The sequence below is a fragment of the Gymnogyps californianus genome, chromosome 4, assembly GCF_018139145.2.
Source record: "Gymnogyps californianus isolate 813 chromosome 4, ASM1813914v2, whole genome shotgun sequence".
Taxonomy (NCBI): Eukaryota; Metazoa; Chordata; class Aves; order Accipitriformes; family Cathartidae; genus Gymnogyps; species Gymnogyps californianus.
The window spans coordinates 3,289,801-3,315,807 of NC_059474.1; the positions used below are offsets into that span (position 1 = coordinate 3,289,801).

At 52.7% G+C, this 26,007-nt stretch overlaps 1 protein-coding gene across 2 annotated transcripts; it reads right to left on the bottom strand.

Moving 5' to 3' along the window:
• Positions 1-1,534: 1,534 nt before the first annotated feature.
• RNF24 (ring finger protein 24) lies at positions 1,535-24,847 on the bottom strand. Of its 2 annotated transcripts, none has more exons than XM_050896209.1 (6): positions 24,785-24,847; positions 14,083-14,232; positions 7,452-7,494; positions 6,386-6,427; positions 3,068-3,147; positions 1,535-2,010 (listed from the first exon to the last, which is right to left on the bottom strand). In XM_050896209.1, the coding sequence occupies exons 2-6, from the start codon at positions 14,223-14,225 to the stop codon at positions 1,872-1,874; spliced, it is 447 nt and encodes a 148-aa protein (XP_050752166.1). In that variant the 5' UTR covers positions 14,226-14,232; positions 24,785-24,847; the 3' UTR covers positions 1,535-1,871. The 2 variants fall into 2 exon arrangements, with proteins under 2 accessions (XP_050752166.1, XP_050752165.1); XM_050896208.1 differs by lacking the exon at positions 24,785-24,847 and adding an exon at positions 17,048-17,058.
• Between the last annotated feature and the right edge of the window lie 1,160 nt (positions 24,848-26,007).

Here is a 26,007-nt window from a genome sequence, read left to right on the forward strand (position 1 = left end):
TGCTGCTGCTGCTGCTGCTGCTGCTGCTGCAGGGAGACACAGACAACGGGAACCCCCCCTCCCCAGCCCCAAACCAGCCCATTTTCCAGGCTCCCCCTGCAGAAAGGGCTGGGGTCAGACGTGGCACAGCAGGTCCCGGGACGTCCCCGGGGTGACACAGGGCTGAGCAACGAGGGATGCTCCCTTTTACTCGTGGCCGGGGTCTCCCAGGTACAACCGCCCCCCTCCACCCACCCCTTCAAACACACCCCCGCTTCCAAAACCTGCTTTTATTTACATTTCAAGTCAAATCACATGCAAACTGTTTTTTTTTCTTTCCTCGTTTTTCCTTAAGAATAGTGTGATTAGCAAAAAAGACGCATTATTAGAATTTCAAAATAGCAATTAAATATACAAAAATATAGCTTACAAAAAAAAAAACCAAAAACCAAAAAAAAAAAAAAAACCGAAAAAACCCAGCAAACGTTTTAAAAAACATTCTGCTGCAGAATTCGTAGTGTACAAACACGTCTATGAGGCTCCACGCTCCATAAACAGTCTCGGGAGTCGCACAGTATTTACAGGAGGGGGATCGACACCCGGAGCCTTCCCAGCCCCGCGCCCCATCCTGCGCCCGGGGGGGGCCAGGAAAGCCATCACCATGTAATACTGACACCCCCCCCGCCCCCCCAAAAAAAAGGGAATAAGAGTTGTGAAGATGGAGGGGGACGCCGGGGCGTTTGCTACGGTGCCTGAATTCACCCCGCGAGGTGGTCAGAGAGGCGAGGGGGGTGGCACGGCTTCCCGCCCCCCCCAGCAGCTTTTGCACTTGATGCTGCTTGGGTTGGGGTGTTTCGGCAAGGCAAAACGCTGCCGGCTCACGCGTTCCCTTGCCCAGAAACCCCCCGGGGCCAGGCCGAAAGCGATGGGACGAGCCCAAAGCACAGGATTTTTTGCCTGCCACCCCGGCAAGGCCGTGCCGCGGTTTCGAGGAGGAGGTGGCCGCCGCCGGCTCTCGCTGCTGATGGTTCACGCCAGGATCGTGCCCGTCGGAGGGACTAACGGCCCCGCTGAGGTAGCCCATCGCGCCAAGGAGGGGGACGGCCACCCCCGGGGAGGGTGGATGGGGTAACCAAAGCCCACGAGACCCCACGCAACTTCCACCCTGCCATCTCCTGGGGCGACGCCGGCTTCCCCGCCCCGGTTAGCCCTTTCGGAGAAGCAGCGGGTGCCAAGGAGGCACCCAACTGCGGCACAGACCCCGGCGTCGCTGCGCCCGGGGTGCCGAGACCTAATTTTCTAGGTAGCGATTGCAGAGGCAAAGGTAACCCCGTTAAAATAACGGCAAAGAGGAGAATGGGGCAGGAACCACCTGTGATGCTCCGGGGTCCCCCCCTGCATTTTAGGCATCGTTTTCGAGGGCGGTGGAGGGGCATGGGGGGGGCAGCAGGGCTGGGAAGCGTACCGGGGCGTTCAGGGGGGACGTCGCGGCGTTGCAGGAGGCTGTCGGCGCTGCTGGATGGTTCCATACTGCTCCGTCGTACCCCACGCTGCTTCCCGGCGGACGTCGTGCTGGAGAAGGGATGCGCTGGAAGAAGGATGTCGTGCAGGCGCCCACGGAGGACCCCGAGTCCCCTCCTTGCCCCGGGAGAGGAATCGAGCCCGGGCTCGAGTGCGAGATCCTTCATGCCGGCACGGCTCCGCGGAGGCAGGTTTTTGGGGCGCGGGGCTCTTCCGCTTCGGCCGGCGGGGACGTGCCCCCCTTTAAAGTGCTGCGGGCTCCCCGCCCGGCCGCCTGCGTCCTCGCCTGTCCCTCCGTGCTGGTGCCGTAGTGCTTTGGTTGTCTCCGAGTCCCCCGGGCCGGCGGCGGGGCAGTCCCTGGGGCGGCGGAGCTATACGATGTTCTCCGCGCCGGGGAGGGGGCCCTGGGGGGGGCCGGGGTCCTGCTTGCTGTGCAGCTGGGCCAGCTGCAGCACCGGCATGTTGCAGAGCGGGCACACTTTCCGCACCTCCAGCCACTTGATGAGGCACCTTTTTGGGGGGGGGACACGACACACACAGGGATGGACACACAGACACGGGGGCAGGGGTCATTAAAGGGTGCTGCAAAAATAACCCCCTAACTCGGTGCCCCACGTGCCCCTTCGGGGTGGCAGCCACCCCTGGGCCTCCCCGGCGGGTGACGGCCATGGCCGGGGTGCCCCGTGCCAGCTCTGATCCGTTGTCACCCTGCCGCTGCCGAATTTTTAATTCACCGTTTAGGTGTCTTTATTTTATCAGGAATTTTTTTTGTCTCTGTGTGTGTGTCTATATATACATGGATTTTTGTGTACACATATATATATATAATTTATATATATTTATAAAACAGATATAAAAATGTATACACATACATAAAAATATATAAAATACATATATACACAAAAAGGTCTACATGAATATATGCATTTTATAAATACCTACTCTATAAAAATGTATATATACACCATATATATACACACACCATACATATATAATGTGTATATATTATGTGTATAAAATTCATAGTGTTCTACATTTTTATACAATACATCTATATAAAATTCATATATATACATTTCTGATGATAGAATCATAGACCGAGTTGGAAGGGACCCATGAGGCTCAGCGAGGCCACAGGGCAACCTACAAGTTAAACCCCACACCAACAGCCCTGGGGCCGTGACTGCTTCCCTGGGGAGCTTGTTGCAGTGGTTCTGAGTATCTTATTTTATAAATAGATATAAATTTTATATATGTAAATATAAACACACACACACAAACGTACATATACATTTTGGAATATATAAAGTCTACGTATACATAAAGGGAAGCGGTTTTGCCAGCTCACGACTGGACCTTTGCTGCTCCAAATGCTCAAATTCATTTCATAAGGAGCTTTTGCTGCAATTCCCCTCCTTCCCCTGGAATTGGGGTGGGAAGAAACCCCGGGGGGGCGAGGGGGGGAGCAGCGGCACCAGGAGAGCTCACGCACGCCAAGAGCCTCCCCGGGGCCGCCGGGCAGGGGTCGGGGCAGCCCGGCTTCGGTTTCCCGTTTCCCTGCACTTACTTTCTGTGGAAGGCATGTTTACAGGGACAGATCCCCAGCTCGTCCTTGGGCTTGAACTCCTCCAAGCAAACGGCGCAGATCTGAAAGATGTGAGAGGCAGAGACAGCAGGCAGTCAGCAGCCGGGAAGCGGATTTTTTTTGCACATACAAACTACACGGATGTCTCTAAACCAGCCAAAATACTGCACACCCCCCCCCCAAAAAAAAAAAACCCTCCCCGCAGGCGATGCCCTCGGCCAGTTTCCATCTTCTCCCCAGTGCTCGCCTCACCCCTGCCTTTGGTTGGGGAAAAAAAAGGGCAATTTGGTGTCTGATGCCAGCGAGGATACACTGCGGGTGGGGAGAGAAATACCTCCCCATGCCACAGGGAAAGCAAACTCCTCTTTTGCTATAAACCCTCCGCTTGGACCAAGAAGCTGCTTTTTTTTTGCCCCCCCCTGCTGCAGAAGAAACGTTTGGGAGGCTTCTGCATCACCGAGGGGTGAAATCCCCCCCAAAGCCTTCCCAGACTTTGCTGCCCGGGCTTTGGGATTGCACGGCTGGGGCTTGAGTCTCCCTTTCCCGGTGGAAGGGTCCCCGGAGCCTCCCTGGAGCAGCAGCCGCCAAGGCTGGGATGTGTTTTGATGTGCTAGGAGGCTTTAGGGTGCAGGGGGACGGATCCATGCTGCTGCTTGGTCCCCGGGATCGAGCTGCATCCATAGGGATAACTCTGGGAAGAGGAAAAGGCGAAGGGTGCATCTCTGGCCCGGGGACAGGAAGGTTGGTGGCTGTTTTCTTGGCGGGCGAGAGACCCAGCCGAAATCTCCTTCCCCCACGCTGCCGGTTTTTCCTGACCCATTTTGGATATTCCTGGGGATTTTGGATATTCCCAGCTGGTTTTCCCAGCCCCGCTCCCCTGCCCCTCCGGCCTGGGAGTCTCCGGCAGCCTGAAACAAGGGCCAGCCCCGCTGCCAAAAGCCCTGGGGATGAGGCAGGCGGCTGGCAAGCGCCGCGGGAGGCTCCCGGCTTTCCTGGGGACGCGGCACCCATCGATACTTTCCAGCCACCCAAAGCTCGTCGGAGACTTTTTTTATTGAGCCAGCAAATGCCGGCGTAGCTGCTCGGGTCGGCCCCGGGGGAACGCACACATCTTGAGCCCCGTGAAAGGCAGGGAGAGGCGGCGTGATGGAAAAAAAGAGGAAAACCAAACCCAAAAATACGGGGCTGAAGAGCTCAGTGGGGACTTTCCCCTCTGCAAGGCTCCGGCCGAGCCCTGGCAGCCGCCCCGTGATGTTGCAAAATTCCCCCCTCCCGCCCCGTGCTCCGCTTTCCAGAACCGCTTACTGTAAATACCAAAATCCAAATGCCCAAAAAGGGATATTTTGGAAGGAGCTGGAGCAAAACCCTTCCAGCCTTTCCCCAATCCCAGGGAAGAGCTCGAGCTGCTCTATCCCCTTCCCCACGGAGCCCTCGTCCTCCCCGAAAGCGTTTGGGCTGGGAGAGCTGCGGAGAGCTGGGAACAGAGGTGATGGAGGAGGAGGATGGAGGGTTATCGCTGCGTTCCCAGCTCCGGCGCGCTCCCAAATCCCCCCTGCAACGAGCTTCTCACCCCGGGAAGTGCTTTTAAGTCTGCGTGCCAGCAAAAAATCCCACTGCAAGTCAATTTAATGCAAGCAGATCAGAAATAGGGGCCTCAAGCCTCGGCTGCGGGGAGCGGAGGGTGAGGACGAAACATGGGATGGGCTCTTGTTGCTCTGCTCGGGGAATTAAAAAAAAAAATAGCGGCTTATAAACAAATGGAGCTGGTATTTAACAGGCGAGGGGACTCGGGTCCGGGATGCGGGTGGGCATTTCTGTTGTCATTAGGGGAAATAAATCCAGCCTGTGTTTGAAGCAGGGTTCGAGCAGATTCCTGCTCAACTTCAGCATGAAAAATGGTCTGTAAATAGGGACACTCAGCCCCAAACAGCCTGGAAACCTGCGGAGAACAACTACGGGGTGTTAAACCTCAAGGGGCAGGTAGGTAGAGGTGGATTAGGGCAACGGCGTTACTCTGAGCCGTGTTTCAGCCTCCTCTTAACTCGTGAACGCAGAGGGACCCGGCAAGGAGCCGCTTCGGAGCCCGCATCGCAGGGACGGGGCAGGCGCTGGCGCAATTCCCCCTGCAAAGCTTAAATGCAAAGTCCGCCGGGGCTTTGCTTTTCAGCTGCCGCGGGCTCTGCCCTCCTCCCGAATCTGAGAAGAAACCTCCATGGTTTTGGGGCTGGAAAAAGGGGTTTTTAATTCTTAATACTCCTTTGCCTGCCTCTTCCAGCCAGCTCTTCTCTGCAAAGCAGGAGCGCGAGGGGCAGAAGCCCGGGGAGCATGTTTATCTTTGATTTCAATTAAATCCCAGCAGAGTTTACTCCGCCCAAGTAACGCGGGCGGCAGAGATGTGCTGGATATCGTCATGCTCTGACGGTGGCGAGGCTGAGCGGGGCTGGAGGGGACGTAACCGTCAAGGGACACTGTTTATACACGGCCCAGCCTGCCTCTGCCTCCCCTTTTATCCACAGCTTTTTACTGCAGTGATAATAATAATGCAGTAAATAATAATAATAATGCAATAAATAATAATAATAACGCAGTAAAAGCTAAAGGGAACCCAGGAGGAGGAGGGAGATGGTTTAAATCCAGACCTCCTTTGCAGATGTGCTGTTACTGGCTGCATAAACAAGCGATTAGACTTGTTGAAAGAGAAAAGCAGCGTCGGGAGCTGCTGTTAACCTGCCCTGGCCGTGTTCCCTGTAACGAGGTAAGAGGCTGCAGAGCAAATCCCGCTGCTGGCAGCAAGCGGGCAGTGATGCTGGCACACCTCTGCGGCCGGAGAAAATCTTCTCCGGGCAGGTTTCCTGAAATCCAACGTATTCCCTGTCCACTGCAGCAGCCGCAGGTCCCCCCGGGGCTCCCCACGCCGCTGTTTCGCCTCTCGCCCCAGCTAAAAGGCAGAGAGCCAAGGCCAGGGCATCCCGGCTGGCTGTCTCGGCCGGGGTCCAGCTCTGCCGCCCTGCCCGAGCACCGCGAACACCCCACGCTGCCCCCTGGCACTCACAGGCTGGGATGAAGGCTTCGAGGCTTCAGGGTGCCCCATTTCTCCAAAAACAAGTAAAGCAGTTGTGTTTGCCAGCTTTCCAAAGCACACCTAGCTGTGCATTTTGCTCCCGATGGAGTTAAACGTTGAGTTTTTGCACCCTCCTACCTGTGCCAGCCTTTGCCTGTTCTCCATCCCCTCCCCAGCGCGAGGAAGAGGAGGGTGAGGGAGCCTTTGCCGCTACGCCACCGCCCCAGGGACGTACTCACCTCGTGTAGGTTCAGCTCCTTCACCTTTTCCTTGAGTATAACCTGTAAGACAGAGCGCCGGGGTCAGGACACAGCTTCTGCCACAAGCGTTCGCAGGAAAAATCTCCGCAAAGAGAGATCCAGTTTAGCGTCCCAGTAGAACTGGAAACCCCCAGTAAACCCGGCGCAGCCGGGGAGCGCATCAGGTCTTCACCCCTGTGCAGGAACAGGAGGAAGGCAGCGCTGGCACAGCTATAACCACTAACACGAGGACCAAATCCAGGAGTTCTCCTCCCGAATTTAAACCTCCTGGGCTCCCGCACTCTGCAACAAGCTCCTGCACGGACGTCTGCCGCTTCATTTTCACTCCATCCAGGCTAAACACCTGGAGAGGGCTATAAATCCAGGGCGACCACGTGTTATCGTATCGTATCAGCCCAACTCCACCCAGTTCCCTGCTCGAACGACAGATTGGAGGCAGAAAAATTACACAAGCCCCGGAGAAAACAGGACGTTGAAGCAGCAACCTGACACCGACCTCTTGGCCGTGTTTATTTTAACGAGGGCGCTGGCGCGTGTAGGTGCCTGCGGAAAACAGCTGGGTTTGCCAAGGTGACGGGGAGGTGTTCCCTACGAGAGGTCCCTACGAGAGCCCCAGGGCTGCGGGTGGTCCAGAGCAGCCGGGTCCAAGCCGGGGAGCAGATTCGGACCCCGCAAAACATCGTTTGATTGCTGGGGAAGCGACGGCGTTACTGCTCACAGCGGGAAATAAGGTGAGGGTTTGGAAAGGTTGCTCGGTTGAGGTGCTCCAGGGATGGAGACATCCCCAGCGCTCAGGGACCTCGTCTGAAAACGCGAAGACCTGCAGACTGACAGCTGAGAGATGCTCCTGGGGGGCCCAGCGGGCAGAAAACAATTAAACAAACCTCATCAGAGGTTTGCCTGGGCGTTACAACTTCTCTTCGAAGACCAAAAGCCTCCCAAGGAGAACACCAACACAAGGAAACCTGCAGGAATGACTGCTCCAACGTGGATTTGGCGCTAAGCTGAAGGGGAGAAGACGACAACTTACTGTGTATCATCTCACCTGTTTGTAGGCGTAAAGCTCTTTGTGTGCTTGATGTCTGAGCCTGCAATCAAAAGAAACAAACAGGGAGAAACATGAAGACAGGCAAAAAAATCAGGATTACTGTAACACCCCAAACATTTCATTTCCCTCCTTTCCAGATTTAATTTTTTTTTTTTTTTTTTAATTTTTCATTTCGGAAATGAGAATGGCCACATGAAACGACGCATTTAAGCAACAGCCAGCTTTCCCTGTAGCTGGGAAGGCAACGTCTCCATCCAAAAGCACACAACCTCCTCCCCTTTTCCTCTTTTGACCTCCCTAATTCTCCACGCAGATATCACCCGCACCGTTAAGACCAGCAAAAGCTGTTCAGTAAATCACGAGCTGCCGTAAATACCCCCAGTTCCCAACCGCTTCTGCTGCCAACAATTTCCAGACTGGACGCGGCACCTTTTTGCAAGCCACGGGTGTTCAGACCCGAGGAAAGCCCCGCTCCCGCTCGAGCGAGGACGGGGAAGGAGACCTCCCCGCTCAGAGGTTTCCCACCGAAGCCCCCATCGTGCTGCTTGGGTGACGTGGGGTTCCTCAAACACAGCTTTATCTTCAATTATAAGACCGATCGTGCCGCTTCTGCCTCCCAAACTCTCAGGAAGAAGCATTCAACAAGAGGTCATCCGTGTGGTTGAGCAAGCAAAGGACGGCTAATTCATCCAAAGACAACACCGGAGCAGAAAGCTTTGGAAGAGAAGCAGTGGGATGTCTTCCATCTCTCGCCTCCTATCACAGGGGGCAATTTAATAACCAGAGAGATAACGAGCTGCCAAAAACCGCAGGAGAATGAACCTATATCTTGGGATTTTGGGGGTTTTTTATCAGGAGAGCAGATGGGGATGTGCTATGTTAAAGCACGGGGTGACAAGCCCACACAATGACCCAGGGCCCTGCCCTGGGGAAGGAGCCGGGGCCGGAGCCAACGCCGCGGTGGAACAAAATCAAGATTATAAACTGCATAAGCTGCTTCCCCCCACCCACCTTTCGAAGCACTGTGCTCAGCACAATTTTGGGTTTTCTGGGGATTTTCTTCCCTCAATAGCATCCATTCCTGGATTAAATCAAGTCATGGAGATGGAAGGGATGAACCTATTCCAAAAACTCCTGCCGCGGTGGGAAGTCCAGCCGGTGGCAGCAGGAATTTAAGGCCACAAGCAAAGGGCCGGTCCCGTCCCCTCCCTCTCCAGCCTCCTCTCTCCAGGAGGCACGGCTGGGAGCATTTGTCCCCATTCCTGGGGACCGAGCGAAACAGCAAACACAAACACACATCACATCCCTCCAGAGTTTTCAGTCCAAACTATTATTAATAAAACATCTTTCCACGGCAGAACAAGCAGCAGCCCATTTTCCACAGCCCGGCGGAGCGCTCTGCAGGCATCAGCTGGCTGGAGAAGCCGATTATGCTCCTAAAATAAATACGTTTTTAAAAAAAAAAAAACGAACAAACCACTAATATTGCTTCTCATTACAAGACATGGCATTTAGTGAAGTGCTCTGAAAACTCAAGAGGGAAGTCATCAAGGCTAAAGAGTTGGCCAAGGACTTTTAATAAGATGTCAGTGCATGTCTGCAGGGCTTGGACAGCCATAGGAATATTTTCCCCAGCCAGCCTCGAGTGTGATTTCAGATGGGAAACCCCCCTGCCTGTAATCTCGCTTCTCCGAAAATATTCTGGGGGTTGTCTCAAACCCCGGCTGTTTCAGTCTGAGCTCTCGGAGGCTTTCTGATCCCGCAAGGCTGCAGTGGGTGAGTTAGAAAAATAGGATGTAAAAATATATCCCTGTCCTTTTTCCTCAAACTGCCCCCCTGCAACTGTCGTGGGCCTTAAAAGTCGAAGAATGGGTAAAAATGCACCTTAATGCTGCAGAGAGAGTTGCAGTAAGTCGGCTCCTGAGCCCCGAATTTAGCGGGGAGCCATCCCTCCTCCTCTAAGGATGCTGCCTGGCAGGGAACCTGCCTGCAGAGCCGCGGATAAAATGGCAGCAGGCAGGAAGGAGAAGGCTGGGGTCGCATCCCTCCGCCAACGACCCCGAGGAGAAACACGAGCAGAAGATGCACGAACAATAGAGAAAACAGGATGAAACCAGCCCGATCCGCGGGGATCCCGGCGGCTGGGAAACCGGTTATGAAACACAGATGGGGCAAAGCAAGATGAGCGGCTGGAGACCGCGTACAAGGGGAAAAACTCTCCCAGCACGGGAAAAAGCATCTGTCTTACGGAGCACCGAGACGTTGGCCCCGATGAGCCAAAGCCACCGGAGGGAAGGTGTCACGCAGAACAAGCCCAAGCATCTGCGGACGCCGTGGAGGCATCCGGACCAGCGATGGGGAAGAAGCGACCACCTGGCCACAGATCCGTGCAGCTCCGTGCCGTCGGAGCACGGATGCTACAATGCCACAGGCTGGTGCTGAGCTATATGGGGAGACTTTGCCCAAAAAAAAAAAACCCCTCGCTGAAGGTTATGGGGAACGGCAGGAGCACATCTGGTCCCGAAGCGTGCGAGCTCGGTCTGCTCCTCCACGCTTTCCTTTCAAAGCCAGGATCCTGGGCCAGATGGATCCCGGTCGGATCTAGCGCAGCTGTCGTAAGGAGACCCTGGATCCTGGCAAGCGTTATTCCCTGTCGGACCCAGGGCTTCATCCATCTCGTTTCAAGAGCTGTGACTCCGGAGGAATTTCTGGCAGATGGCTGATTTAGATAAGGGACCACACAGCGTCTTGAAAGCCAGCGCGTGGCTGGAGACGGCGCGTGCGCACACGCCGTCACCCATCCCTCCATTTAATAACCGCCTCTCGCAGGTTTTGTGATCTCTTCCCAAGCTTTCCAGGCCTGCCGCGGGAAAGGGAGCACCCCGTTTCTCTGGGTGACTCTGAATCGTCTATAGCAAGCCAACGATCACGGGAATAAAATGCAGAGGAAACAACTTTTTGCAGGTTTACCTCCCAGATCTGCTTATTTGACACTTTACAGCAGAAAGAATAGAAAGGTACCGGGCACTGGCTCTTCACCCCATCGCTGCATCGCTCTCCCCGGCCCAGCCGGGCTCCTTGGGCTCTCCAAACCCAACCGCTGCGTTTGATCCTGGCAGGTTTGAAAGGAAGAGCCCTATAAAAAAAAAGGGCTTTTTGAGGGCTACGTACCCTGCGCCTGCCGTAGACTTTGAGCCGCTCTAGTCTGGGCAGAGACGAGCCCCGTGCACCGAAGCACGGGCAGAGAGAATGCTGCGGCTTTTACCCAGGGCGAGCGTGCACACCTTTCAAATGCTTGGAAAGCACAGCATCATTCGGCTCAGCATCCTTCTGAACTGGGTTTTAGGGGACTGAAGGCAACACGAGGTTATTACTGTCATTAACTCAGCAGAGATCAGACACAAATGCCTGCCTGCAAAATTTCACTTCATTTTTCTTCCCCTCCCTTTTTTTTTTTTTCCATTTTTCCAAGCGGAGGCAGCGGCTGCGAGGGTGGGACCCTTGCTTCGTACCGGAGTGGTTTGCAGTGGCAGAAGAGCTCGAGATTTGCCTGGGCTGCGCACAGACAGCAATGATCTTTGCTTTGCTTTTGGCTGAAATTCCTATCGGACTCCGTTTTGAGCCAACCCGATTAAAAACGTCACTTCTTCCTCCCGTCGGAGCGGGCAGCGCACTCTGTATTGACACAGTTGCAAAGCGCAGCCCCCGTGCCCTCCTCCCCCGGCGCATCCTTTATTTAATGCTGTCAGCTCTGTGATTAGGGGTAAATACACCAGATATTGGCTCTTCCACGCCTCGGATGTCTCCCCAGCCGGGGATGCGGAGGAGGGCTGCACGGGATGCTCTGAGCTGGAGCAGGCGATGAGAACCAGGGCCCGGAGGACGGTGTCACAAGCTCCGCTTGTTATTTGCCAAATATTTGCAGATGTGCGAGTTGTGAGAGAGGAGGGAGAGGGAGAGGATGGGCTGCGTTGCCTCTGCACCAAAGCAGGGCCTGGGGAAAGCCACGAGCCGCTGTTACCTCCAAATAACCGCTGCGGGTGCAAGCGGAGCCCTGGAGCTCCCGAAGGGACCGTCCCTGCCCGCACCCCTCTGCCCTGGGTCGGTTTCTCTGCAACGACACGGTTTGATCCATGCTGCGTCCGCTTGTTAAATTAACACCTCTCTTTTATACAGCCTCCAGATGTGATTCTGCGTTAAAGCCACGCACCTCATTGCAGAAGGGGTCAGGAATGCGTGGGGTAATCCGGGAGGCTTTAGCAGCTGGTTTGGGACGGGGAAAAATTCAGTTTAAATTCAATATCTTACTTTGTACACCAAATCCTCCTGCCGCAGGGCTGCAGGTATTTGCTTGCTACGCAGCCAGGCGCCAGCAACGTTTCGGCGTTAAATGGCACTGAAGGGGAGCGACATGGTAAATCCTTCCCAGAACAATCATTTGGGATGCTCGGCACTTGCAGGCACGTGGTCCTTCTCCTGCTGTCCATCTACAAGGCTTTCCAAGCTACGCCGAAGCTCAAGCTTCTCTACCCGACACAAGCTGAGATGACAAAGCAAATTCAAAGGAGGTGGATGCTCCTGGGGCACATCGGCACAGCTAAAACCCCATGGCACGGCAAAACCCTCCAAAACGAGGGCTGGAGGATTCTTGTTTGGCTCTGTTTTGCCAATAATAGAGCTGGGGGCAGTGGTTTGAAGAGCAATTCATAGAGTCTCTATAGAGTTTAGGGCTATAAAGGGATCATTAGATGATCTAATGCAACCTCCCATCCATCATAGGTCGTTAAACAGCACTTCGTTACTCCCGGGAACGGGAGCCAAAACGTCTCATCCAGAAAGGCCCTCTGTCTTGATTTAAAGACACGAAGAGACGGAGGACTTGCCACTTCCCTTGCTGGCTTGCTTCACCGGTTACTCACCCTCTCTCTTACAACATGCCTCCGACTTCTAAATTTAAAGATTTTCTGGCTTGATCTTCCAGACATTACTACTTGTTATTTCTTCTTTGGGGCAGAACACACCCAGCAAGACCCAGTGCCCAGGAAAATACTCTGAAAGTCCAAACACCTCTTCATTTTGCAAGCGAGCCATATAGATTCAAGCTCAATCTGGGCAAAACACGTCCTTGAGCCTTCTGAACACCATTTGTCTATTTTTTTTTGCATCCCCTCCCACTGGCGTCCCAGTTAAAATGCGAACACTGGACGCAGATACAACATCCCAGCACAGCCCTTGTCAACATCGAGCACCAAGATACAAATCGCCTGGTCGCGGATGACCCCTCGATCTGTTTCTGCCTTGTCTGCCGGGGTGGACAGATGCGTTGCACCTTCAAACACCCTTTTCTTGTGCATAATTGCAGGCAAAAGTGAAGATATGACGCCCAGGCAGCCCAAATCACCCCTGGGTAAGCCTGGGTTTGGGCTCACCTGCAAGTTTTACGAGGTTTTGCTTCGTACAGAGCTAAAAATAGGTGGAAATCATCAAATATTTAGAAGGCGACACTGAAATCTTGCTTCCCTGGTCTACAAAAGCAGGACAAAACATTTTTAACACCCTCTGGAGAGAAAACCTGGTGGGACTGGCTGCCGTGAGCCAGCCAGACGCAGCCTCCGTGGTGCAAGGGACCAGGCGCCTGTCATACGGGGAGGGAGGGAGGGGATGCAATGGATGGACGGCTAGCAGGGAGCCGGGGCCATCTGAAAAGCCAGAGGGGAGGGAAAGGGGATGGAAAAGCTCTTCTGCAACTTGGCAGGAGAGCTCCGGGCACGCAGGATTTCGGCAGCCGCTGCCAGCAGAGCGATGCCCTCTGCTCCCGGCCGCAGGGCGAGGCGCAGCCGGCCCCGCATCCCAGGTTATCAGCACAACTTACCCCCATCGCCGCCTCGATTCCCAGGCACCGTGTTTTTCCCCACTTGCCTCTTGCTTTCCCTCCGGCAGGAAGAGTTTCTCCTCTCAATTAGTGGCCCAACTCTCTCCCCAATGGCCCATAAAATAATTAAAACAAGCCCAAACTGGAACAACCTTTAACCCTGCCGTCCCGCTCCCCCATCCTTCAGATTAACAAATCAACTCCGCATCATTAATCTCTAAACTGCGCTGTTGAATGAGCAATTTGTGTACAATAACGAACGGAGCAGGTATTAAACATTTCTTAAGCACACAGTACACAAGTTACTCATTAAAGAGGAAAACGTGTTGAAACATTAAGCAGAAAGCAGGAACCATAAAACATCCCTTTCCAGTCTTTTTGAGAAGCCAACCATGTTTTCATGCCTGTTTGAGCATACGTATAAATACATCTCCTGGTTTTAAAGCGGCTAATGTAATTGTCTTGCAGGACTGGTAGCTCCAAGATGTGTCGGGCAGACGGCCTTCAGTACTCACTGCGTACGCGCTGGGTCTATTGGCTCTACTAGGGATGAACGTTGGGTCTGACACTACGTGGCTGAGCAAATTCTTTGATGATGAGGGAAAGTTAAACCACTTCAGGGGTCACATCAGGTTGGCACGAGACGCATCGCGGAAAGACAAGGCGATGCCATCCTCTTTTTGGGATGGAGGGATCGGTGACAGGCTCGGTCTGAACCGGGGCAGCTCTTGAAGCAGCCGGGGAACATTCCCTTACCTGATCAAGTAGCAACAGAAGAGCAAACTGAGGATGAAGACGAAGATGGCCGTGCCGAAAACCACGATGTATATGTTGAGAGGCAGGTTCTGGAACCCGATGTTCGGCATCCTGAAACTGTAATGCTGGAAGTCCGAGCTCATGGGTAGGCTGCGGAGACAGGGAGAAAAACACATGGACGTGAGGCTCCTTCGGCGGCACGGGATGCCCTTTGGAGACCCGTGGTCCCTCCAAAGCCAGGCGGGGAGGGGAAGGAGAGGGCAGCGACCAGCACTGCCTTCTCACTCCTCACCCCCCAGGGTGAAGGCATCCTTGCCCGAAACCGAGCCCCTAGCTCGGTAACCCTGAAAACAAAGCAGGGCTGGATCAGCCAGGGCTGGGATTTTTCTTCTCCCGCTGTGAGCTTCTCCTCCAGCTATTTTCCCTCTTCCTTACACACGTCATCCTTTAAGTTAAACGCTGCATCAGATGGACGGCGGGGATTTGCATCCGAGCAGCCCCGGCTGCAGCCGATGTCCCCCAAACCCCTCATTAATTAGGCCAAAATACTGAAAGCAGCCAGAAAGCCTTGTAGCAAGGCAGGTTTGCCTTCCCTTCCCCTCCTGCGGTTTCCGAGACCAATTCCTCATTCCGTAGAAATCCCCCCTCCAAAACCATCGAGCGTGTACATGAACCGGCGCAGGTTCAAAACACTCCCAGCGCATCCCCAGCAGAAAGGAGAGGACGAGGACATTCCCGTGCCATATGGCAGCGCCGCTGAGAAATTACAGGGGCCATAAAAGAGACTGCGTTTGGTTTTTTCCACGTGAGATCCGGGTTTGGTGGTTTAAGGGCATTTTTGCAGGTTTCAGCTTTATTCCTCAGTACAACTCCAGGCTGCTTCCTCCCAGTGAAACCCCGAAGCACCCGCAAACGGCGGCCGAGAGGAAGATGCAACGATTTTGGCTGTCGACGTACCACGTCTCGGACGCGTGACCAAAACCTCCCTCCCCTCAGAGAGACCCAATTAAACCACAAGCAGCTGCCTGGGATAACGACTTCAGCGTATGATCTCTCCCATGATTTTAGTTTTATGACACGGGACACTGATATTTTACAATAACCCTCACGGAGTCTTTTTCAGGAGTCAGGCGGAAAACCAGCCCAGTGTCTCTGTATCACCGTAAAAAACCCTTGTTGCTGTAACGCCACGTTAATACTTAAAACCCTTAACTGGAAAGCACATATTTATTACTTCTTCTTCTTCTTCCCTTCTATTGCAATCGTTCTCTGAGCCATTCACCCTTGAATGATCGCAACTGTCTCTGGCCAGGCATAAAGTTCACCCACCCCCACCTTAGAAAAGGAAGTAAAAAAAATACGCCTTGTTTTCATTTCTGCCCACAGGAGAGGGCTGGACGTGCAATTAAATTTCACAACAAGCAGGGAAAGTACCTGAAGTCTGAACCCTGTTTCCCAAACAAAATTACCAAGGGATAACAAAACCCTCCCCTGGAGCGGGGAGTTTTCAACGGCGCATTAATTGTATGGCTCCCAATTTTGCATGGGGCGAGAAGACGGCGGGGAAACCGCAGGACCTGAACCCAAACGTGCCGGGGAGCGATGCTCCAAAAAGCAAAGCATCCTCTGAACGTCCCACTCCTCCAAGCAGCATCTTCGCTCCTGCATCTCCTTTCCCCCTGGAGAACCCTTCTTTGCCGAACCCCCTGGGCTTTCCTCCATCCTCCCGTCATATACACATTGCTCATATATACGTTGCACGCTCCCCAGCTGCTATGCAGGGAGCAGACTCACCTTTCACCCCGGCTGCTTCGCCGGCACTAACCCCTCGCCTGCACCCTCCTCGCGCCCCTCGCCGAAGGCAGCATCTCTGCCGGCACCGAACGCCTGCCCGAGAGCCTCCTTGCTCCGGCTGCTTTCGGTTTCCTCGGCTCGCTGGAAGTTTCGAGGCAATTTCTGGTAAAGCCTGGATTTGATTAAAGCCTCCAGAGACCAACACGCATGTTCAGAAACTCTCCCGGCCAACGTGGAAATGCTACAAGAGCTTGGGGAGCCGGCACACCCCCCTGCGAGCACTGGTGGGGATGGGATTTTATAGCACAGCAACCACCCGGCAGCTCACGCTCCTCCACCAACGCTTGCTCCGCTCAGCCGAGCTGTTTTGCTTTGCAAATAAATTAAAAAAAGCCAAAACCAGCCCCCAAACCTTTGTTCCCGGCTCCAGCAGAGTTAATGCGCAGCTCAGCGTCGCTGCGCAGGGTTGGGTTCGGTTTTCGTCTCCGCGCCGTTTGCTGGGTCAAAGGGATTTTAGACGGTTCAGGGGCTCTCCCCTTGGTCACGCTCACGCGACAGAGGATGTTCCGGCTGGAGGACGAGGCTCCGGCTGTCCCCACTCGCCCTCGGGCCTGTGTTGATAGTCACGGGCATTGGCCAAGGTTGGCCGGCTCCAGCTCCTCAACCACCCAAGAGAAAAATCAAACGTCCGCCGTCTGGGAAAGCTTCGGGTGATTTTTTGCAAGGAAGGAGAGACCACTCTTGGAGAAGAGGCAACAAAACCAACCAGCACCAGACTATTATTTTTCTTTCCTTTACAACTCCTTTAACTTGTGATGCTCTTCTTACCAGAGCCGGGGGCTTTGCTTCAGCTCTCCCACCAGGAGATGCCGCAGCGGACCGAGCACAAAAGCAGAGATGGCGGGTAAGGAAGGTCCGGGCTGCATTTAGGGCAGCAAATCTCATCAAGCCAGAAAAAATCCTTACGGTCGTGTCCAGCCGAGCCGGGCAGCTCTTCCACCGGTCCCCATGACCACGGCCGCAGCTACAAACCATCACAGCCCCCGGCAAACAAACGGTCAGTAGAAACAGAGCTCCGTCCCACCCACAGCATCCTACTCTCTTCTTCCAACGGTACCATTTCCCTAATATTTTGCCCCAAAAGGACGCCACCGATGCAACTGTGACCTACCTGCCGGCCATATCGCGGGGGCTCAGCCTCCCGGGGACAACCCTTCGGTCCCCTACGGTGCAAGTCCAGCAAGTCCCACACCAGATTCATCCAACCCCGTGTGAAATAAGCTTCTCCACATCGGAGATACCCTGCTCCTCCCTCCCTCCCGCTGCAACAGCTGAGAAACATTACGGCAAAAAACACAGAGGTTAGAGGGAAAAAATAAGTTAGCCTGCACAGGATCCAGGAAACTGTTAACTTTAAAAGACTTCACTGAAATCTGATGATTTTAAGCAGCCAAGCTTCGGGCTGGTTTTTTTTTTTTTAGGGGAGTCGGGGGGGAGGAACTGTATTTTAATCTGCTTCAGATTTGTGAGAGCGCAGCCAAAAGAAATAAAAAAGGAGCCGTAAAGAAGGATGAAAAGTTTCTGGTGCAGAACAAAAGCCTCCCTGTTGCTCTCTCTCAGGCCAAGGCATTTCAGAGCAGGCAGATGCCCCTCCTGGGGCACCCACCACCCCCGGCCGGTCCCCGCAACCCCCCGGGATGGGGGGCACGAGCTGCCCGGAGAAAAGGAGGTTGGCACCGCAGAAACCTTCCAGAGGGGAGGATTTCCCCAGGGCTGGATGGGACCCTCTCTGCAGCGTGCGGTTATGGAGGAGGGGGGGGAAGATGTTGACTTGCTGCTCATCTAAAAAATGAACCTGCTGCGATGACAGAGACGAAGCGGTGGGGAATTTGGGCAGGCACCTGCCCGATGCCCCATTTCCCCGAGGTCTCCAACTGTGCCTGGGTCCATCGGGTCAGCACATCCTCACGGAGCGTGAAATCACGGGGAGAGGACCGTGAAACATCAAGGGCCGGGCAGGGCGCCTGCCAGCCAGCAGCGGTCAGGACAGAAGAAATAAGTTTGCTGAAGAAAGATAAATGTGGGGAAAGAGTGGGAAGAAAAAGCCCTGAACCAGGGAAGCCCTACGGGAGTCCCAGGGGCTGGCTGGAGGAAAATCTTTTAAGTGCACATTAAAAAAAAGTAAAAATATATATATATATGCATGCATATTTCTTTGCAATATATATATATTGCAATATACTGTGTATATAATATATTGCAATATATGTATGTTGCAATATTATATATATATATTGCAAACACCTTCGACTAAAGCAAAGGAGAGAAAATCTGATCTTCCCAGGCTGCAGCACGGAGGGAACTTATTTAACGATACAACAGCTTGCAAAAATAAAAAGGAACGGCAGCGTCATCGCAATGGGGCCGTACGCGGGGATGCAGAGAGAGCCAGGGACGGCAACGCCGCAAAGCAGAATGACCTGAGCTCCGCGCCTCCTCCTTCGTTACACCCTCCAGTGAATCAGCAGCGCAGGGCCAAGCACATCCCCGTTTCTTCGACGACTACAAAAACGAGCTTTAATTAAAAGCCAGGGTACTGTTTACGGCATATCGAGAAGTCAGGAAGTGAAGTGTTACAGGTCAGCATTAACTCACCGGCTTCGCAGCACTTTGATTACAAGTTGGGCTGTTAAAGGCAAACCCAAATAAGCCACCTAGCCAAATTAATCCCTATTATAATCATAGCAAGCACTTAATGCGCTTAATAAGCGGGGCCAACCTCTTACCCAGAGCTTTCATCAGGAGATCTCAAAGGGATTAATAAAGGAGGCAATTATCTTCTCACAGGCAGAGAAACTGAGGCAGGGAGGCGGGGAGCGAGGCAGGAGAGCCGCGGTCCCCGAGGCCGAGGGGTGACACCAGGGACGCTGCTGGTCCACTGCAGGTGATGCCACGAGCATCATTCACGGGCTGAAAGCCGCAAATTTTTTCTTTCCTGCTGCTTTACCGCATGGATTTGAACTGTGCGCTCCTTCTCTGGGTTTTACTCATTAAATAAGAGCTGCTCGCTCTTTTTTTTTTATTATTATTATTTATTTATAACACCAGTGCATAAAGGGGCCACGCGAGCGCCGTGCACGGGGCCTAAATATAGCCCACGCGCTCGGTGGAGGGGTGGTTTCTGCCTCTGCCGTTGTAAATAAAAACCCATTTTCAGAGGGATTTACCTTATGTTTTTGAGACGAACAACTTCCTCCGCAGGGATTCAAAGCAAAGCCAGGCTGGTCTGAACCTCCCCGACCATTAACTGGGGAAACTGGATGGAGCCGGTGGTCTGAGCCCTGACAGCATCCCACCGGCCAAGCTGGCGAAGCCAACCCATCTCCAGGAAACACCGAGCTTTAAAAACTCAACAAAGCCAGACACACACAGGTTCCTGTCGCCCAATCGAAACCACGAATCTCAGGGAAAAGAAAACGCTAAGCCGTGGCGAAACTCCAAGTTGAAGTATTTTATCGATGGGAAAGATTTCAAGCGAGCGCGAACGGTGTCTCGAGTTTCAAAGGCGTTACGCAAGTCCGCAACGTGTTTTATACAGGTTTAACGAAAACGGTTATTAACTCGGTTGAAAGTTAAACTGTGAGCAGCTGACAAGACCTTTCTGAAACACCCCAAGTTGTCTTGCAAAGCGGGGCATTCTTCCATGCAATAAATCCACAACATAAAGGTTATTTAATGGGTATGCCTAATAGGATAATATCTAAAAAAAAAACCCTAAAGATTTTTCCAGGTGTTTAAAAAGCAGCAGTGAGAGATGCCTGCTTTTAACTCGCAGGCAAAAAAACCCCCCTCGTGAACCCCAGAAGAAGAGCGAAGCCCTGACCTCAAGCAGCTGGAAGGAATTTCCTTCAGCTCCACCTCTGGAGCTGGTCCAGCGCGAGGATCCGCAGCGCGGCGGTGGGAAAATCGCAAGCAGCTGCAGAGCCAGCCCCCGAAACCAGCATCGCTGTCGCCCGAGAGATGCTGAGATGCCACACGGCCACCATCGCCTTCGCCTGGGATGAAGCGGGGGGAAATCTCAACGTTGCTCCAGCCGGGAGCGATGTCCTTTGCCATCCAAAACCAGGGGACAACAGGACTGGGGGGGTGGGGGGGTGTGTGTGGAAAAAATTGGCGTGCTGTGATTTTAGTAGAGCTACGATGCTACTTTGGGGACGGTGCCAGCATCCAGCGCTGGCTCCGAGCATCCGATCGGACCCTCTTTGACCGCAAAAAGCCGGCAGCGAGCAGAGGAGGAGTGTGAGCGACGGCGCACGGCTCGGCAGCGTTATCGATTAGCGGGATTAACGACTGCGCGGCAGAGCGTGCCGGGAACGGAGAGCATCCCGACAGGTCCCTCGCGGTCCCTTACGCCGCGGGGCAGAGTCGTATCGAGATTCAGCAAAGCTCATCCGGGGCGATGCTGCGCCGCAGCTGGGGAACAGAGGAAACTTTTGGGTGTCAAACGGAACAAAAACTGTTTATTTTACTCATTTCAGCTGTGTGCAAGTTTGGGGGGTGGCGGTGGATTTTTGTTGCGTGCCTGGACAACCAAGAAACCAAACTGACCTCCAACCAAGAACCGCTTCGAACCTTTGATCCCTTCTCCCCGAGAGCGAATCTGATGCTTTTTTTGAACTGGAATCGGGAAATTTCCTGGCCGCGTTCCCCGGCTGGCCAACACCGAGCACAAAACCTTAACCCTCTCCACCGCCTTTGGGCAGGGGGACACAGACAGAGCGATGTGACAACGCGACGAAGCAATCGGCCACTGGAAAGAAAAATAGAAAAGTCTTTATAACAAAAGAAATACCCGGCACTGCAACTGGTACCACTGCAATTTTCAGCAAGTGCTTTCGATTCTGGACAGTTTAACAGACAAATGATCCCAGGACCTTAATACCGAAGAGCACCTTGAAACGTGAAAATGTTTTTGCTACCGTTGGCAGAGAAACGTGCAGAAAATAGGTCAGCTGCAGCTCCCATCGCCGAGTTTAAAGTCAAGTGCTTTCGCCCAGCATCGCTGGGAAGGCAAACCACAGGTTTGCTCAGGGTTGATTTTGCAAGTTCCAGGAAAAAAGGCAAAAATAAACAGGGGGGAAAGAAAAAAAAAAAAATCAATAGCGCTTTTTAATCTGGTCTGCAGGAGGGGGGAAGGGGAGTTTGGAGGAGAGCCCTGCTCAGGCTCCCATCGGATCGCAGAAATGAGAAATGGAAATCACTTATCAGGAGGGTTTGAAGCGGAGTCGGCAGCTTCTCGCTTTGAAACGTGCACACAAGCTGCCCGCGTACGGTTCAGTTTGCTTCTCGGCTATGAAATAACACTTGAGGAATTTTTTCCCTTTGGCCCTGGGGATTTTTCCTTTTTTTTCTGTGCGCCCCCCCCCCCCCCCCCCCTTTTCCTGGCATGCGGCTCCATCCCAGATCCAACGTCACGACCCGCCGAGCTCGCTCTTCCTCCCGAAAGCGCGGTGGGAAAGGTTGTGCTGCTGTCTCCTCCTGCCCCCAGCCCCGTTCATCCTCACGGTGGTGAAAGCAGAAGGCAGCAGCCCCCCGGTACCCTGTACGGTGTCACGGTGATGGGACCACGTCACCCCATCGCTGCCTCCATCCCTGCCTGCCGCCACGGCACTCAACGGAGCAGCATCGCCCCGTACCATGTAGCTCAGGTGCTAAAAAAATTCATAACACGCCTGTTATTAAAAATGGGAGTATTTTAGACCAAGCAAAGCAGCGAAAGCCAGGGCTGAAGTCAGGCATCACCGCAGGGTGGGCAGCTTCACGCCGCACGTTGCAGCCCCCCTGCCCCTATTACTTAATTTGGTGGAAATAATCTTCCACCTTCGTCTGCGGTTGCTTTTCCTCGTTTGCAGAGTTTTCCCCAATTAACAGGTTCCTTGGGGAAAGCGGATCGGAAACCCCGCGAGAAATGCTCGGCCTACGCCGCTGAAGGGCCAGACCAGAGAAGGTGGTGTTAAACGCTCCAGGGAATTTGCAAATTCCTGGCTGATGACACCGAGAGCCAGGGGGGGCTCCCAAAATATCACACCTGGAAGACCATCTTGCTTTGATCCAAGTCATCTTCAGGCTGAACAAAAGCAAATCTCTTTCTGCACAGCAGAAGAGCAACCGGCCTTCTCCACTCTTTTATATTGAGAAGCAGATGGACTAAACGATCTCCTGAAACCCTTTTTCCCCTGTTTCCTAAGCTCCTTTAACGGGGGGGAAAAAAGAAAAATCAGTGCAACATCCAGGGATCAATAATCCCTACAAAATCCTCCTGGAGGTAGGCAGCACCCTGTGCCGGCGATGGGAATCGCAGCTGCTAGCAGCCATCCTACAAAGGCAGTAAGAGGAGCCAAGTGCAATTTGGGATGCAGGAAGGCATAATGCTCTCGTTTACACTAAATAAGGTTGCTAGGATTGGTTGCTATGGATTTTTTTGGGGGGGGGCATAATCTGAAAGGGGATCCAGATGGCTGTAAAGCCTCGCGGTGGAAAAGCAGCATGAGGCCAGAGAGGGAAGAATTCCTCTTTATGCTGCTGCCGTCTGCTCCCGGATTCTGGATTTCAGTCCTCAGGAATGCTCTCCGCAGACCCTTTTAATTGCACCATTTATATTTGCTGTAAAAATTAAGCAGAAGAGGTAGCTGGATGTAGAAGAGCGAAAAAGCTGGTGTCTGGATACCAGAAAAAAGTCACTAAAACAAATCCTACAGAGGAGCCGTCCCCCAAAGCCCACGCCGATTCTGCAAGGTTTGTATTTTAAGATGCTGACAGCATGAAAAAGCCTTCAGGAAAACCCAAACAAACCCAAAACTCAGCCTGCTGGGAAATTACACTAATGCCACGTCACTGCCGTTTGCTATTTTTCCTAATACTTACAGAAAAAGGAGCTGCACAGTCGGCCCGCCCTTCCTCTGGTTTTAACAAAAGTACTGGGTTTTAGGGGAGTATTTCTTTTTATCGTTCCTTCTGCTCTGCTAACAGAGACCAGGGGGATTTTGCAATGCTTCAGAGTCCAGCAAAAAAGCCCTCCTCGGAGCCATGCAGATATGGGACAGAAACCGCTTCACTCCCATGGGATCGGCACAAGCAAAGGTGGCTGCAAGGATCACAAAAACCTCAAAATTTAGCTGGAAACGGAAAACTGAACTTTTCCACTGCCAGACTTGCATGGCCAAGCGAGGTGCTTGACGGAGATAAATACGCATAAACCCAACATACACATCTCCTCCTCTGTGGTGCAGAGTTTCAGCGCCAAAGGCAATGCCATGGGATACCGTCCTTCTTCCCTGTTCTCCCTGGCATTGTGGCCTGACCTTAGTGGGATGGAGAAAGTCAAGGGACCTTAAAATTCAGGGTTCCCTGCAGCACGGGGGTCTGTAACCAGGAGGTGATGGATAGCCATGCATGAATTTTCAGCATTACCTACCCATACCTCCGCTTTGCCGAAGGACGTTGCTTCTTGCAAGGGTTTCTCATAAATTGAGCCCTAAATAAGTAAAACCCCAAGTTACGGGTGTGCTGCTGACGCAGGACTCGTTTAAAAAAAAAGCCAAACAACTTTTGAGAGGGTTGCTTAAAGTTTGCATTTTTCTTGCAGCCGACCGAACAAAACCCGCTAAATATTTTCCAACCACTTCAAGGCTACCGGGGCCTCCTCGGGTAGCGAAGCTAAAAAACACCAACGCGACTTTCAGGCGTGTAATAGTTTGCTGTTGGATCTTTACAAATTCCCGGGCGCTGAATCGCCTACTAGAAGGCAAAATATACGAGTGGCACTAACGAGTCGGCTTAGCAACGAGCAGGCAGGCTGCCTCGAGTGTCTTTTTAAAGGTCAAGAGAGCACATGATGCCTGGGAGCCCTCGCGTTTGGTTTTTACTAGGAGTTAAAGATACTTCCAGCGAGTTTGGTTATTAAATCGCCGCCTCGCACCAGCCAGCCACACATCTTTGAAAACCAGTCTTTAAAACCAAGACTTTCCCCTCCTCAAATATCGTTATCCCTCTTTCAACCCATTCCTACCCTTCCCCATCTTCACCAAAACGGTGGCATTTCAGCGGAAAACCTGCGTCGGGATGAAACGCAAGGAAAGGTCCCACCGCCGTGGGGATTTTTGGGTAGCGCCGCCAAGAAGCATCATTGAAATTCAGCAGGAGAAGCCGGTTTTCCTCCGCTCTGCGGGGGCTGCCATGTTAAATCACATTTGGATTCACAGTACAAGGCTGCTAAAATACCACCGCGGCGGCTATTGGCACATTTCAATGAAAACACCGTGGCCTCATTAGTATAGTGGAAATTATGAGCTTGTCTTTGTATATATTTAAAAGCTTGCCTCTGAAAGTATATTGGGTCGGGGCCAGAAATTCCTGGCTTGGAGCTCCTACCACTAGGCAGTTTGGGATTGCCCTGCTCATGCAGGTCAAGCGACCGCGCAGCCATCGACCCAGGAGAAAAGGCATTTTAAAAATATCCTGCAGGGAAAGGCACGAGGCAATATTGCAAGAGGAGGTAGAGCAACGGGGTTTGAACTAAACCCTCCTCCACGTTACCTCCGTGCGTGGTTTTCCTTGCGAGCCGGTTAGTGACCACGTCCTAATGAAAGCGCAGGTTATAATTAAGAGGATGCAGGAATGTGGGGTGCGTGGAGTTTCATCCCGGTCCCATCGCTCTCGACAGCCGGGGCGAAAGCATCCCGTCGACCCAAAAGGACTGTTCCCCTCTGGGAACGGACCACGAAAGCCCGAATCCTTTGCAATAAGGGGCAACCTCGGGAAATAACATCACTTTCAGGATCTGCTCATCTCAATATGTGATGTTGCAAGTCGCTATCAAGGAAAGCTTTCGGGTCAGCTCCCTACTTACCCGCACGGGCGCCGCAACGCAGCCAAGCCACGCAAACCCAACGTATCTGCTGAACAGCTACCGTGGTTTGGTGCCAGGGACGCTGGAAAAAAGAAAAAAACAACCAACAAAAAACCCTAATATTGCACAAAAAGCCAGAGCGAGCGAGGGAGAGGATGAAGATATGGTTTTGAAACACTTTGATTGGCAAAAGACCCCTATAAATTGGTTCAGCTCTTAGTAACAGCACAGAGATCCCCTTTTAAAATGCGGCGATGACGTTCCACGGCATAGAGAGAAAAGGGGGGGGGAAAGGCTCGGCTAATCCTCACAATTTTATAAGCATCTGAGACACTAATCCGTTGATCTCATTGAGAAGGATTAGAATTACTCCCTCATCAGTAAATTTAAGAAGTTTTCTACCAGATGTAAACAAAAGCGGAGAGCAGCCCGCAGAGACGGCTGCCACACAGCGAGTCCTCGCCGAGAAATCCTCACCAGGGCCGGTTTTGGGGTAGAAAAGGGGAATTTCCATCCTAGTGCCGCGGAGGGTTGTCTGGAGTGATGCTGGTATCCAAGGCGAGCCAGGTCAGCTTGCCTGGCTGCAGCCGAAAGGCAGGATCCCATCCCAAGCGAGCATCCCGCCGGGGCATCACTATCCATTTTTGGGGTCCCACTCTTACGGGAATGATGCTCCAGTTAAAAAAAAAAACCAAAAACCACCCCAAACCCCTGACTTGTTCTGCACTGACTAAGGGAAACATTATTTTAATAGTAAGGAAAAAAGAGGGCAAACTTCTAAGCAGCAAATTGGATAATTCACACAAAACCCGAGTTTTGCCCAGCTTCGCAGCAACCTTCGTCCGCACAGCTTTGCGGCAAGGACCCGCATTATTAAGGTGGAAAAATATAACGCGGCATCCTCGTGTAAACAGCCTGGCACCTGCTGCTACGCTTGCAATGAATAATTCATAATATTAAAGAATAAACTATTTGATTTAGAAGATGAAGCAGGCAATCTGCAACCTGGTTTTTGATACCAACCACAGTTCGCTCCTAAGTTTGACGTTCTGGCTCTTAAGAGGAACGTTAATAGCTGAAATAAATCAAAACCTAAAGGAGGCTTCAGGCAAAAAGGATTCAGATGATCCTTCAGTGAGGAAAAGCCACTTTTGTTAGAAAACTTTTGTTTTCTTTTGTTTTTTCTAAAGAAAGCAAACTTTTATTAGTCCTTACTTCTTTCC

Coding starts and splice junctions, on each gene's coding strand:
- RNF24 (XM_050896208.1), bottom strand. Junction 3,148..6,385: donor AGGAGCTGAACCTACACGAG/GTGAGTACGTCC, acceptor CACATCTTTCAG/ATCTGCGCCGTTTGCTTGGA. Junction 2,011..3,067: donor AAACATGCCTTCCACAGAAA/GTAAGTGCAGGG, acceptor CCCCCCAAAAAG/GTGCCTCATCAAGTGGCTGG.